Source organism: Struthio camelus, chromosome 9 (genome assembly GCF_040807025.1).
Source record: "Struthio camelus isolate bStrCam1 chromosome 9, bStrCam1.hap1, whole genome shotgun sequence".
Lineage (NCBI taxonomy): Eukaryota > Metazoa > Chordata > Aves > Struthioniformes > Struthionidae > Struthio > Struthio camelus.
This window is the reverse complement of record NC_090950.1, coordinates 22,598,405-22,610,919: the sequence shown is the minus strand read 5'-3', so window position 1 is coordinate 22,610,919 and position 12,515 is coordinate 22,598,405. Positions and strand designations below refer to the sequence as shown.

The 12,515-nt window shown below is 63.2% G+C and overlaps 2 protein-coding genes across 2 annotated transcripts; one reads left to right on the top strand and one right to left on the bottom strand.

Moving 5' to 3' along the window:
* The first annotated feature begins 1,216 nt into the window (after nt 1-1,216).
* LOC138068138 (uncharacterized) lies at nt 1,217-4,439 on the top strand. Its single transcript, XM_068954124.1, has 2 exons — nt 1,217-1,295; nt 2,437-4,439. The coding sequence occupies exon 2, from the start codon at nt 2,461-2,463 to the stop codon at nt 3,592-3,594; it is 1,134 nt and encodes a 377-aa protein (XP_068810225.1). The 5' UTR covers nt 1,217-1,295; nt 2,437-2,460; the 3' UTR covers nt 3,595-4,439.
* A 533-nt stretch (nt 4,440-4,972) lies between these two features.
* LOC104148882 (PHD finger protein 13-like) lies at nt 4,973-12,138 on the bottom strand. The gene is made up of 5 exons (XM_068954745.1): nt 11,992-12,138; nt 8,419-8,511; nt 7,617-8,232; nt 7,233-7,271; nt 4,973-7,066 (listed from the first exon to the last, which is right to left on the bottom strand). Exons 1-5 carry the CDS (start codon nt 12,136-12,138, stop codon nt 6,840-6,842), a joined length of 1,122 nt encoding a protein of 373 aa, XP_068810846.1. The 3' UTR covers nt 4,973-6,839.
* Nucleotides 12,139-12,515: the final 377 nt, after the last annotated feature.

Here is a 12,515-nt window from a genome sequence, read left to right as displayed (position 1 = left end):
CTCTGCCCCATTCCCTGCCCCCAGCCCCACAATCTGCCCCACGTCCCAGCCCTCTGCCCCACAGCCTGCCCCCAGCCCCACAACCTGCCCCACGTCCTGGCCCTCTGCCCCATTCCCTGCCCCCAGCCCCACAATCTGCCCCACGTCCCGGCCCTCTGCCCCACAGCCTGCCCCCAGCCCCACAACCTGCCCCACGTCCTGGCCCTCTGCCCCATTCCCTGCCCCCAGCCCCACAATCTGCCCCACGTCCCAGCCCTCTGCCCCACAGCCTGCCCCCAGCCCCACAACCTGCCCCACGTCCTGGCCCTCTGCCCCATTCCCTGTCCCCAGCCCCACAATCTGCCCCACGTCCCGGCCCTCTGCCCCACAGCCTGCCCCCAGCCCCACAACCTGCCCCACGTCCTGGCCCTCTGCCCCATTCCCTGCCCCCAGCCCCACAATCTGCCCCACGTCCTGGCCCTCTGCCCCATTCCCTGCCCCCAGCCCCACAATCTGCCCCACGTCCCAGCCCTCTGCCCCATTCCCTGCCTCCTGCCCACGTCCTGGCCCTCTGCCCCATTCCCTGCCCCCAGCCCCACAACCTGCCCCACGTCCTGGCCCTCTGCCCCATTCCCTGCCCCCTGCCCCACAACCTGCCCCACATCCTGCCCCCAGCCCCACAGCCTGCCCCACGTCCCGGCCCTCTGCCCCACAGCCTGCCCCCAGCCCCACAGCCTGCCCCATGTCCCAGCCCTCTGCCCCACAGCCTGCCCCCAGCCCCACAGCCTGCCCCACGTCCCGGCCCTCTGCCCCATTCCCTGCCCCCAGCCCCATGCCTTGCCCCCAGCCCCACAACCTGCCCCACGTCCCAGCCCTCTGCCCCATTCCCTGCCTCCTGCCCATGTCCTGGCCCTCTGCCCCATTCCCTGCCCCCTGCCCCACAACCTGCCCCACAACCTGCCCCCAGCCCCACAACCTGCTCCACAACCTGCCCCCAGCCCCACAACCTGCCCCACGTCCTGGCCCTCTGCCCCACAACCTGCCCCCAGCCCCACAGCCTGCCCCACATCCTGCCCCCAGCCCCACAGCCTGCCCCACGTCCTGGCCCTCTGCCCCACACCCTGCCCCACACCCTGCCCCCAGCCCCACAACCTGCCCCACACCCCGGCCCTCTGCCCCACGCCTTGACCCCCACCCCCCATCCTGACCCCCAGCCCCACCGGCCCGGCCGCGGGCCCGAGCACGTGGGGCCGGGCGGGGCCGGCCCGGGCAGCGGCGGCGGCGGCGCTTCCGGGAGCGGCGGTGGCGGCGGAGCGGTGAGAGCGGCCTCGGCCCCGGCCCCGGCCCCGGCGTCGCACCGGGGCCGGGCAGCTTGCGGTCGGGACGGGCCGGAGCCGGCGGCCCGCTGCCCGTGCCCGCCCCAGCCGGGTGCCGCGGCCCTGCCCGGGCTTGTCCGCGCTGGGCCCTGGCCGGCCGCGGGGGGGGGGCGGGGGAGAGGCTGCCCCAGCCCCGCGGCTCCGAGCCCCCCCGGCCGTGCCCCCCCCCCAGCCCCGCGGCTCCGAGCCCCCCCGGCCGTGCCCCGCCCCCCCCAGCCCCGCGGCTCCGAGCCCCCCCGGCCGTGCCGCCCCCCCCCCCAGCCCCGCGGCTCCGAGCCCCCCCGGCCGTGCCCCGCCCCCCCCAGCCCCGCGGCTCCGAGCCCCCCCGGCCGTGCCCCGCCCCCCCCAGCCCCGCGGCTCCGAGCCCCCCCGGCCGTGCCGCCCCCCCACCCCCAGCCCCGCGGCTCCGAGCCCCCCCGGCCGTGCCGCCCCCCCACCCCCAGCCCCGCGGCTCCGAGCCCCCCCGGCCGTGCCGCCCCCCCACCCCCAGCCCCGCGGCTCCGAGCCCCCCCGGCCGTGCCGCCCCCCCACCCCCAGCCCCGCGGCTCCGAGCCCCCCCGGCCGTGCCCCCCCCCCCGGCCACTTGAGAGCTGTTGCTGGGGGTGGGGGCGGCCATTCGTCCTCGGTGGGCTCCGATGTTCCCCTCGTTGCCTTGCCCTGCCCTGACCCGACTCTTTCCCCGGGGCACAAGTGGCTGCGTCTCGCCTTCGGGCCGCCTGCCTAGGGCGAAGGCTCGGGGATGCCACCTCCTCCCCCCCGCTCCCCTTACACCCCTGGGCCAGCGCAGCTTGAGGGCCGGCCACTGCGGGGGACACTGCTGCCCCCATACCCGGCCCCTCTGTGGACTGGCTGTGACACAGGGAAGGAGCACGCACGAGGCTGCTTTTCTCCAGGAGGGGTGCAGTTTGCATAGTCCAGCACTGCTGAGCTGTGCGCTGTGCCACCATGGAGCTGGGGCATGGGGACAGAGACACCCTGACAGCCTGCGGGGGACATGAGCGTCGCAGGGCAGGCTGTGGGACCAAAGACAGGGGAGCTTGGATCTGGGGGACGTGAATTCAATTTTCTTTTATACCCACAGTGCGAGAGCTCCTGACGCTCAGCCATGGGCAGACCCAGGAAAGAACCCGCCAGCACGTCATCCCCTCGGCCGGCTGCAGCCGCCTCCAAAACCGCTCCCGCAGCGCCGCCGCCTTCTGCCTCCGCTGCTCGGGCCAAGGCGACGGCTGCGGGTAGCCGATCTAGGAGCACGCCGGCTACTAGAGCTGCCGGTCCGAGCCGGTGGACAGAGACCAAGGCAGACTCGTCTCAGCCAAGAGCCGCAGCTTCCCACGGTGCCCAAGGAGATACTGGGCACCAGCGCAGAGCATCCACCCGGAGTTCCTCTGCAACCCAGAAGCAGCAGCCTGAGGCCAGAGGGGCCACAGCTCAGGCCAGATCTGACCCATCTTCCTCCAGGAAACCACCTAGCTCTCCCCTGAATGGGGCCTCAGGCAGTTTTCTGCCTCCCCTCAAGAGCCAGGACATCCAGCGAGTGGAGAGGGAAACCCGGGGCCAGCGGAGCAATCCCACGTGGTATGAGTGGCGGAAGGACCGTATCACAGCCTCTGTGGCCCCCAGGATTGCCAACAGCAAATTCGCCAACGGGAAGACAGATGAGGTGCCTCAGTCGTACCTCAAAGCTGTGGTGAGCTCTGGCCCCGGGGTGCAGACACCAGCCATGTTGTGGGGCATCCGCAACGAGAAGGCAGCTGTGCAGGCCTATGAGCAGTTCAAATCCCAGAAGATGGGCAGGCCCGTGAGGGTGGAGGACTGTGGCCTCTTCATTCACAAAGGGAAAGAGTGGCTTGCAGCCAGCCCAGATGGCATAATCAAAGAGGCAGATACAGGGAAGTCCCTGGGGCTGCTGGAGATCAAGTGTCCCTATAAGCACAGGAACAAAACGGTGAGAGAGGCCTGCAAGGACAAAGATTTCTGCCTGGAGGTGGATGGAGACGCCTACTCGCTCAAGAGGGATCATGCCTACTACACACAGGTGCAGTGCCAGCTTGCGGCCGCAGGTTTCCAGAGAGCCGACTTTGTGGTGCACACCAACAGGGAGACGGCTGTGGCTCCTGTGGATTTTGATCCTGTATTCTGGGGGCAGACAGTGCCCAAGCTGGAGAAGTTTTACACGAAGGCAGTGATTCCCCATCTGAAAGGGAAGGCAGCCAGCTCTGTCTGGGCCAAAGAAGAATAGACCATTCTTCCTTGTTCTCCAGGATGCTCCCTTGGATCTGGATTGGCCATGCAATCCCAGCTTTGGCCCCTAGAAACGATGCCCAAGTTTTCCGCTGTTCTTGGACCGTTCTGCGGCTCAGCCCCAGCACAACTGCCTCTGGACTAAAGAAGTTGCACTAGGAAGGCCTTGGTTCAATAAAGTTCCCTACAAATAATGACTTCTTCCCGCTGAAGAAAAAAATGGCCTGCAGCCAGGCCAGCTCTCAACCCCAGCACCTTCCTGCACTGTTCTCCCAATTGCATCTCCAGTTTGAACCTATTTTACTGTCTGATAAAAGCTAGCATGCATCTGGATCTCCAGGGAAAGCCAGTGATGTCTCTATGCTAGAGTACTAGACTTATTTTGTGGAGAAAACTGGATGACTCTGAAAACTGGATGGCTAATAAAAAAAAAGTAGATTGCTGTCAGAACTAAATCTTAATTTCACTCCATAGTGGAGATAGGGCCAAGGAAGATTTGTCAGAGCCTGAGAACAAAATATAACTTTTGAGCTAAACCGTAAACTAAGCCTTAACACTCATAGCAAGGAAATTCGCTCCCTGCCTGCCTGCTGACCTACTGTTTCTTTGGAGTCAGCCCATGACATTCACAAAGCAGGGGAAGTTGGTCTGAAATGGCAGCTCTGCAAAGCCTGGCTGCAAACCCAGGAAGACAGTGCCCAGAAGGTTGACTCCATGACCATGGACCTCCAGGAGATGTTCCTGTAAAACCTTCCCATTCTCTACAGCAGGGAAAGGAGGCAGCTACGATGCTTTTACCAACATGATCTGCTCTGTTAAATAAAACGTTTATTGGATCAGTCATTCTCTGTCACTTGTACAATTCAGTGTTTACCTGGAAGGGAGCCATGCTTACCTGGAGGGAAGGAGCAGGGCTGGATGGTGCCACTCAAATACAGGGTCCACACCCAGAAATGCACTGGATGGGAAGGGGGCCTTTAAACAGTTTGGCAAAAGAAACCGCTTGGCAGAGTCACGTCCAGCTCCCAGTCCAATCTGGGACGTAAGCGGTGTCTGCTTTGCAGGGCAGTGTTCCCCCCCTCCCCACCCCGGTCCTGTTGCCAACACCAGATCCCCTCCAGTCCTTCAAAACTGACCTCTAGTTTCTTATGTCTGCCTGCCTGCCTCACTCCTACCTCATATCTCCTTGGACCTGACATCCCACCACAGCCTGCGTTTGTGAGTCCTCTTGCCTGTCCATCCCCACTGCCCTCCCTGAGCCCCTACCCCACCTCTGAGCCCCTGAGGGGGCAGCCACAGCGGAAAGGATGGAGCCCAGGAAACGCTTTGAAGGCCCAGAGGAAGGTTACAGATGAGGCCACAAAACTATGCCAAAGTTATGGCAAAAGTACTTTATTATGTACATATGACTCCAGCCACACTCCACAGGGCAAGGACCAGAATTTGCTATTTTACATATCAATACAAAGTAACTATAAAAACATAAAGCACTTTTAGGGCCCAGGCTTTCCACAGGAGGAGAGAGGCACAGGGACCAGCCTGGGGGTTGCTGAGCAACAGCCAGTTGCCCTACACCCTCCCCCAGCTGTGGTCCCACAGTAACCAGATGTGCAAGTAGGAAAGAACCCAGTTTAGAAAAATAGTCATGAGACTGGCAAATCCAGGATGTCCTATGCCCTGCTCTGGACAGCAGAGAACCAAGGGCTGAGCCAAGTGTCACCAGGACAGGAGCGGGGTCTGTGTCCCCCACGGAAAGTGCAGAAGGCACATGGGCCAGGCTCTTTGGAGGGGTTGTGAGGAGGCAGGAGGTGGGATCCAACAGTTAGTGCACACGGAGCCCCAGGAGATCACATACACATTACTCACAGAGGAAGGCAGCCAACAGGAGAAAAGCCTTCCGCTTAGTAACCTAAAAGGGGGCCTGGTGAGGGCATATCCCGTATCTTCAGAGCAGCAATTGCATAGTAGAAGGGACTCAAGGCCCACTCTTGATGAGACATCAGCTTTCACCCTAGGTACCCAGGAAAAAAAACAACGCTCTCCAAGTAAAGGAGAGATTGGAAACAAGGCCCTGCCTGTACCTGGCGCTCTCTGAGCTCAGGTCTCAGCATCTGGCTGACATTTAAGCAGATGCTTCACCAGACAGTCCTGCATGCAGGAGATGGCCACAGGGCACAAGATTCAATTGTTTTAATCTGGAAGTGGAAAACTAACCAGAACACTCTCCTGCTCCCTCCTTCCAAAGAGCTCCCAAGCCCCTACCATGGCCAGCTTTGAGGATAACTGTTCAGGTCTCCTACCACAAATCCCACGTCCCTTTCACACAGGAGACTTCAGTGCAACTGGAAAATCTAAACTAGGGAGGACTCATTAGCAAGAACGTCTTTGTAATAGCCTAAAAGGTTGTTTCACAACTTACTTACAGTCGCTCTCAGTTGGTGTACAAGCTGCAGCACCCTAGAGCTCAGTCAGAGATGGGAGTGAGCCACTGACCTCTGTCTACTACTGGATGCTTTTGCTGCGCTCTGTTCCCGACCCAAAAGAACTATTCTGAGGTCTTGGACGCAGCAACCAAAACCAGGAGCACCATGGGAAAAAGATAATGCCTCCTCTGTGCATCCTACAAGGCTGATCAGTCAGCTCTGCCAATACAGCCGATGCAGAGCAGCCCAGTCTAGTTCAGGTGTTAGCAGGACCAATTCCTTCCCCTCCCACTCTAGAAAGCAGAGTGCTACATGAAGGAAGTTTGCCTGGGCTGTGTCTACTTGCTGGAAGAGAACTTAGGTCATTGGGGCTTTACCGTCATAGCCCACCTGAAGGTCCAAGGTAAGGAAAGGAAAATGGTGAGGAAAAAGGAGGAAAGGGAGTCACATCTCAGGACAGGCATAAGCTTCCACCACACCACAGGGAAATTATTTGGGCTAGGTTCTCCTCGGCTGCCCGGGGGGAAAGGCACTGAGCCGGGTTTGTGCAAGGACAGAGATGTTTCTGAGTGACCTAGTGCATGGCTGGACCACCCTCCTTTCCCCCCCGCACCTCTGGGCTAACCAAGCTCCGTGGTCAACACAATCCCCAGGGAGGAAGCATGTGGCAGCTTCCAGGAGTTGGAATTGCAAGGGGGACAGTCCAGCACAGTGGGCCGGCCCTCCGTCTACCATCACTGTGCACTGATTGTCTAGCCAAACTGGGCTACAGTCTTCAGTTTAAGAAGAGGACCCCCAACCTCCCTTCTCTGGAAGAGCTTCAGTCACAGAAGCGCTTGCGGGGCACCGTCCGGGCTCTGTTCGAGCGGCGTATCTCCTGCTTGGCGTCGCGACATCGCTGGCAGATGAAAACCTCAGGCACGTTGGATTTGCGGATCTTGGCACAAGAGAGGTGGATCCAGGTAGCACATTCATTACATTCAATCATGGGTCTCCCTGCAAAGGGCTTCAGGCAGAAGCAGGTGATCAGATCCCAGGCGTCATCCTCTGGTCAGGGAAGAGACAAATACCAGTCAGAAACCATCTTCACAGCCACTCCCAGGACTGGGGCCTGGCTGGTCCCACAGGGGCAAAGCCTTCAAGGGCTCAGCACTGCCTCTAAACAAGCCTTAGCCAGTTCCACCGGCGTTAAACAGAAAAGTCCCCCACTTACCTTCTGCTTTGGTGTTGGGAGCAGCTGAGAATTCGACGGCTGAAGTTGCAGAGGGGAAAAAAAATATATATATATAAAGACCAGATCAGCCAGGTGCCCCTACACCCCACTTTGAGCCATGTTTCAAGTTTGTACTATTCATTCTACAGAATAGAAAGTTCCTCCCGAAGGGCTGACCAGCTCCCTGGCCTTTCCTCTCCAGGTCTCCCAGTTCCCTAAGGTATTTCCCAAAGCCCCTTGCTGGGAGAGGCTAGGACTATCCACAAGCTCTCCCTGCAGCTGGGGAATATGGGTAGCTCCAGCTGAGGGGGGACAATATTTGTCACTGACCACAGCACAGCAGGGCCCTCCATACTCTGTAGACATACTCCCTCACACACTCACCACTAAGCTGAGAGCTTGCTCTGCTTGCCTCTTCCCCTTCGCTTTGGTCCAGGGTACTACTACAAGAACTAGGGCTCTTCCTCCCTCCAGGGCATGGTTCATGCTCCTTTAGTTGAGGATCGTCTCCTGTTGGCTTTTCTGTCCCCTGTGCTCTGGGCATCCAGTCCTTCTCCTCCTTCATCAGCTCCTCCAGGAGGGATTTGGGTTGGGGGTCCCCAGCCGGGTTGATGGAAGGCTCCAAGAACTGCTCTTTAAGAGGCACCTGTCCCCCCAGCACGACCAACTCCTTTGCCCGGTCCTGGTCGACCCCAAAGCCTTTCCCAGTGTTCAGTGGCACCCTCTTCTCCGCCTCCTGCTCCAAAATTAGTTTCTTTGCTGGCGGTTTCTTCCGTTTTGTTTGCTGGGGCCTGACATCATAGAAGCTGGTGGGGAAGGCAGGACAGTTCATGAGCAGGCTGTTTTCCACAGCCCCCTTGGCCACGGCGTTCCTGCTCCTCCTGTCATCTGGCAGGATGTGACAATCCGAGGAGTGCGATGAGGCCCAGCTATCACTGTCCTGAGTGCTGCCTGTGCTGTTCTGGGGACTCATGCTGCCTCCGTGGGTCCAGGGCTCATTCTGCAGGAGGGAAAGACGCAGAACTAGCACCAGAGACCACAACATGGACATTCGGGGGTAAAGAGGACGGGGCCAGGGACAGACAATGGCTCTTCCCTGACCTCCAGGAAAAGAAGAGCCGAGGACCTGGCAGAGAACCCGAGGAGTGATTCCTTTTGCTGAGGAACACCCCATAAGCCTGCTCACCTCCTCAGGGTATGGGATGTAGCCCGCATAGGCCAAAACAAAGGTGCAGAACTGGTTGAAATCCTCCACAGTTCTCTGTCGTTTCTGCAACGGCTGCAACAAATGACATTGTTGATTAGACTCTCCAGATTCCTTGCTTCAGGTAGAGAGGTATCACAATCGACCCCAGCACACAGCCTTAGATTAACCATACAACAAGCACATGATATTCAGGTCATCCAGTCATCCATCCTTCCCACGTGTATGATCTAGCTTGATAGCAACAGCCCTTTCCTTTAAAATCCACTTATCACAGGGGACATCCAACAAAGGCAGACTCATGCCGTACTCTGTGGTTTCTAAGCCACAAGAGCCCCTGATGCTGGGGGACATCCACCCCCAGCCACTCAGCCCATTGACTCAGTGCCACAGGAATAAAGCAATTGCAGCTGGGACTGCATCAAGCACTTCAGGATTCCCCTGCTACTCGAGGAATTAACCAGAAGAGTTCAGAGTAGCTGGGGACAAAGTCTTGGAGATTAAACTCCAGGGACCCACCCTCACTGAACGCTCTCCGGCTCTTACAGCAGAGTAACAGCAGCCAAAGCCAGCATCCACTGGGAAGGATTCCCTCCCAGGGAAATGCCAGGAACCTGTTACAGAGTGAGCCCTACCTGACTGTCTCCCCTAGACAAAGAGTGGAAAAGCACCAGCTCACCCCAGCTGGCAACAGGTATTTAGGGCAACAGCAAAAAGCAGACCCTCTAGGGCCCAGTCTAGCCAACCCCACCACATCTCCAGCACAGCTGCCGAAACGCAGCTCAGCTGGCGCCCCAAAGACACTGCTGGGGCTCAGTCCCTTTGCAGCAGAGACCTCCAGTGAGCAGCATGCACCAGCTGGGGGAGGGAGCCCACCAGCTGGGGGAGGGAGCCCACCCAGGACCAGGCAAACACCATGGCAAGGACACCCCAGAAGGGGAGCGGAGCAGGAGGCTCACAGCAAAACCGCAGTGCTAAGGGAGAGGCAGCACTGCTCAGGGCCTCTTCCTCCAAGCTTTAAATAGGGGAGGGGGAGGAACTGCTGGAGTTAACTACTAAATTGGCAGAAAATAGGGAAGGCAGGACATAGGTAGGGGCTCCATGCAAACCGCAGGAGGCTCCTTTGCAAAGGGATTTCAGCCGCCCAGCACATGGCCCCCAGGCTGCAGCCTCAGGCAGGGCCCTCCACCCCCTGCCTGGAGATTAAGGCTGGGGGGAACCAGCCCCCGCGCCACACACGGCTGCCGAAGGCTCGGGCACTCAGGGCACCCCGTCCTCATGGCGGCACCCTCAGGGGCGACGCGCCCCATCTGGGAGCCGGGTAACCCCCCTCCCCAGGGGAGCAACCCCCTTTCTGCTCAGGTCACTCCCAAGGGCCCCCCAGCCGGCCAGGAGAGCCCTACAGCCCCCAACCCCACTGCTGAGCCCTCGACCCCTGCAAACCTCCTCCCTGCACAAGCTCACCCGCAACACACCCTGCCGAGCCCCACACCCAGCACTAGGGCACACAACCGCCCGCAAACACCCCCCTCCCCATCGCAACCTGCTGCGGAGACCCACAACCAGGGGCACCCGCAGCACCCCCAGGCAGACTGTTCTTCCTACAGCACACAAGCACACACCCGTGCCCCGGCAACCTCTGCACAGAGAGCCCTCGCTCGCACCCCCGAAACACCCCCCCCGCCACGCAGCGCACACCCCTGCCTCGCCAACCATGGCTCAGAACCCCCCCTACCCCCCGCCGCACACGCCCGCCGCGCACACCCCCCCCAGCACCCCCGACCACGCCGGACACCCCCCCGCGCCCGGCCGGCGGCGGCGGCGGCGCGGGGGGTCCCGGCCCGGACACCTGATCGCTCCCAAGATGGCGCCCGCGCTCCCGGTCCTGCCCGGAGCCGGCCGCCCCGGGAGGGGCCGCAGCCCCCCGCCGGCTCCGACACGGGGACCCACACACGGACACACACACACACACACCCCGGCACCTCCACACAACCCCCGCCCACACAGCCACACGGGCAACTCCCGCTCTGGGGACACACGCGCGCACGCCCCACGCACCGCCACACCACCCCCTCCCCCAGGGACACACACACACCGTCACACAACCCCCCCCCGGTCACACACACACACCAGGCACCGCCACACAACCCCCCCCCCCGGTCACACACACACACCAGGCACCGCCACACAACCCCCCCCGGTCACACACACACCAGGCACCGCCACACAACCCCCCCCCCCCGGTCACACACACACCAGGCACCGCCACACAACCCCCCCCCCCCGGGTTACACACACACCAGGCACCGCCACACAATCCCCCCCCCGGGTTACACACACACCAGGCACCGCCACACAACCCCCCCCCCCCCGGGTTACACACACACCAGGCACCGCCACACAACCCCCCCCCCGGGTTACACACACACCAGGCACCGCCACACAACCCCCCCCCCCGGGTTACACACACACCAGGCACCGCCACACAACCCCCCCCCCCGGGTTACACACACACCAGGCACCGCCACACAACCCCCCCCCGGTCACACACACACCAGGCACCGCCACACAACCCCCCCCCCCCGGTCACACACACACCAGGCACCGCCACACAACCCCCCCCCCCCCGGTCACACACACACACCAGGCACCGCCACACAACCCCCCCCCCCCGGTCACACACACACCAGGCACCGCCACACAACCCCCCCCCCCGGTCACACACACACACCAGGCACCGCCACACAACCCCCCCCCCCCCCGGTCACACACACACACCAGGCACCGCCACACAACCCCCCCCCCCCCCCGGTCACACACACACCAGGCACCGCCACACAACCCCCCCCCCCGGGTTACACACACACCAGGCACCGCCACACAACCCCCCCCCGGTCACACACACACCAGGCACCGCCACACAACCCCCCCCCCCGGGTTACACACACACCAGGCACCGCCACACAACCCCCCCCCCCCGGTCACACACACACCAGGCACCGCCACACAACCCCCACCCTGGGGGCACAAGCACACTCCGCAGGCGCTGCCCCACACCCCACCCCACCCCCGGAAACGCACACAACCTCCCGCACCACGCACACCCCGACACCACCCCAGAACCCCCCTGGACACACACACACACACCGCTCCCCCATCCACAGGCAACACCGCACACTCACACCCTGGGCTCACTGCACCCCCCACGCACACACCGGCCACCGTCGCACAACCCCCTACACAAACACGCACACCCCAACCCCCCCACCGGCCCCCCCGGGCATCTTCACCCCCCTCCCCACGCACCCCGGGACACACACAACGCCTGAGCCCCCCCCAACCGCCCCCTCCCGCGCGCACCCCGGCGCCACCACACGGACACGCGCCCCCCGGCTCGGGGACACGCTCGCACTCACGCGCTGCCCCCCCTCCCCCCAACGCCGCCGTCGCCCCTCCCCCCGCGGCCCTGCCCGCCGCCGCCGCCGCCGCCCGGGGCAGCGGAAGCCCCCGCGGGCGGCCGGGCCGGGCCGGGCCGCGGCGGCGCCTCTCTCTCACCTCCTCGGGCGCGGGGGAGCCGGGGCTGGGCACGGGGCTGCCGGCCGCCGAGCGCGGCCCGCCGCGGCACCGGGGGGGCGGCCCGCCGGGGGCGGCGGCCCCGCGGCCCTCACCTGCCGCCTCCCCGGCGGCGGCGGCAGCGCTCATGCCGCCCGCGGGCGCGGCCCGGTGCGGCGGGGTGCGGAGGGGGTCGCGCTCGGTGCCCGCCGCCGGCCGGAGCGAGGCTGCGAGCGCCGCCCCGGCCGCAGGGGCGGGACCACCTGGTGGCGGGGAAGGCGGGGGCGGGGCCTGGCCGCCCCGGTGCCGGCGCCCCCGGGGGGCGGACGGCGCGGCGAGCGCGCCCGCCTCCGCCTGCCGGGCCGGGCCGGGCCGGGCCGCCGCAGCGAGCCCGCCCCACCCGCCACCGGGGCACCAGCGCCGGACACACCGGCGTCCCGCACACACCAGCGCTGGGCACGCTGATACCCGCCACACCGCCACCGGTACCGTGCTGCGCATCAGGACCCGGCCCACACCGGCTACAC

Excerpts from the sequence above, each read along its gene's own strand:
- LOC138068138 (XM_068954124.1), top strand. The coding sequence starts at position 2,461 with ATGGGCAGACCCAGGAAAGAACCCGCCAGCACGTCATCCCCTCGGCCG.
- LOC104148882 (XM_068954745.1), bottom strand. The coding sequence starts at position 12,138 with ATGAGCGCTGCCGCCGCCGCCGGGGAGGCGGCAGGTGAGGGCCGCGGG. Across the intron at positions 8,233-8,418 it reads ACATCCCATACCCTGAGGAG|AATGAGCCCTGGACCCACGG; the intron begins GTGAGCAGGCTT and ends TCCCTCCTGCAG. Across the intron at positions 7,067-7,232 it reads TCCCAACACCAAAGCAGAAG|AGGATGACGCCTGGGATCTG; the intron begins GTAAGTGGGGGA and ends TTCCCTGACCAG.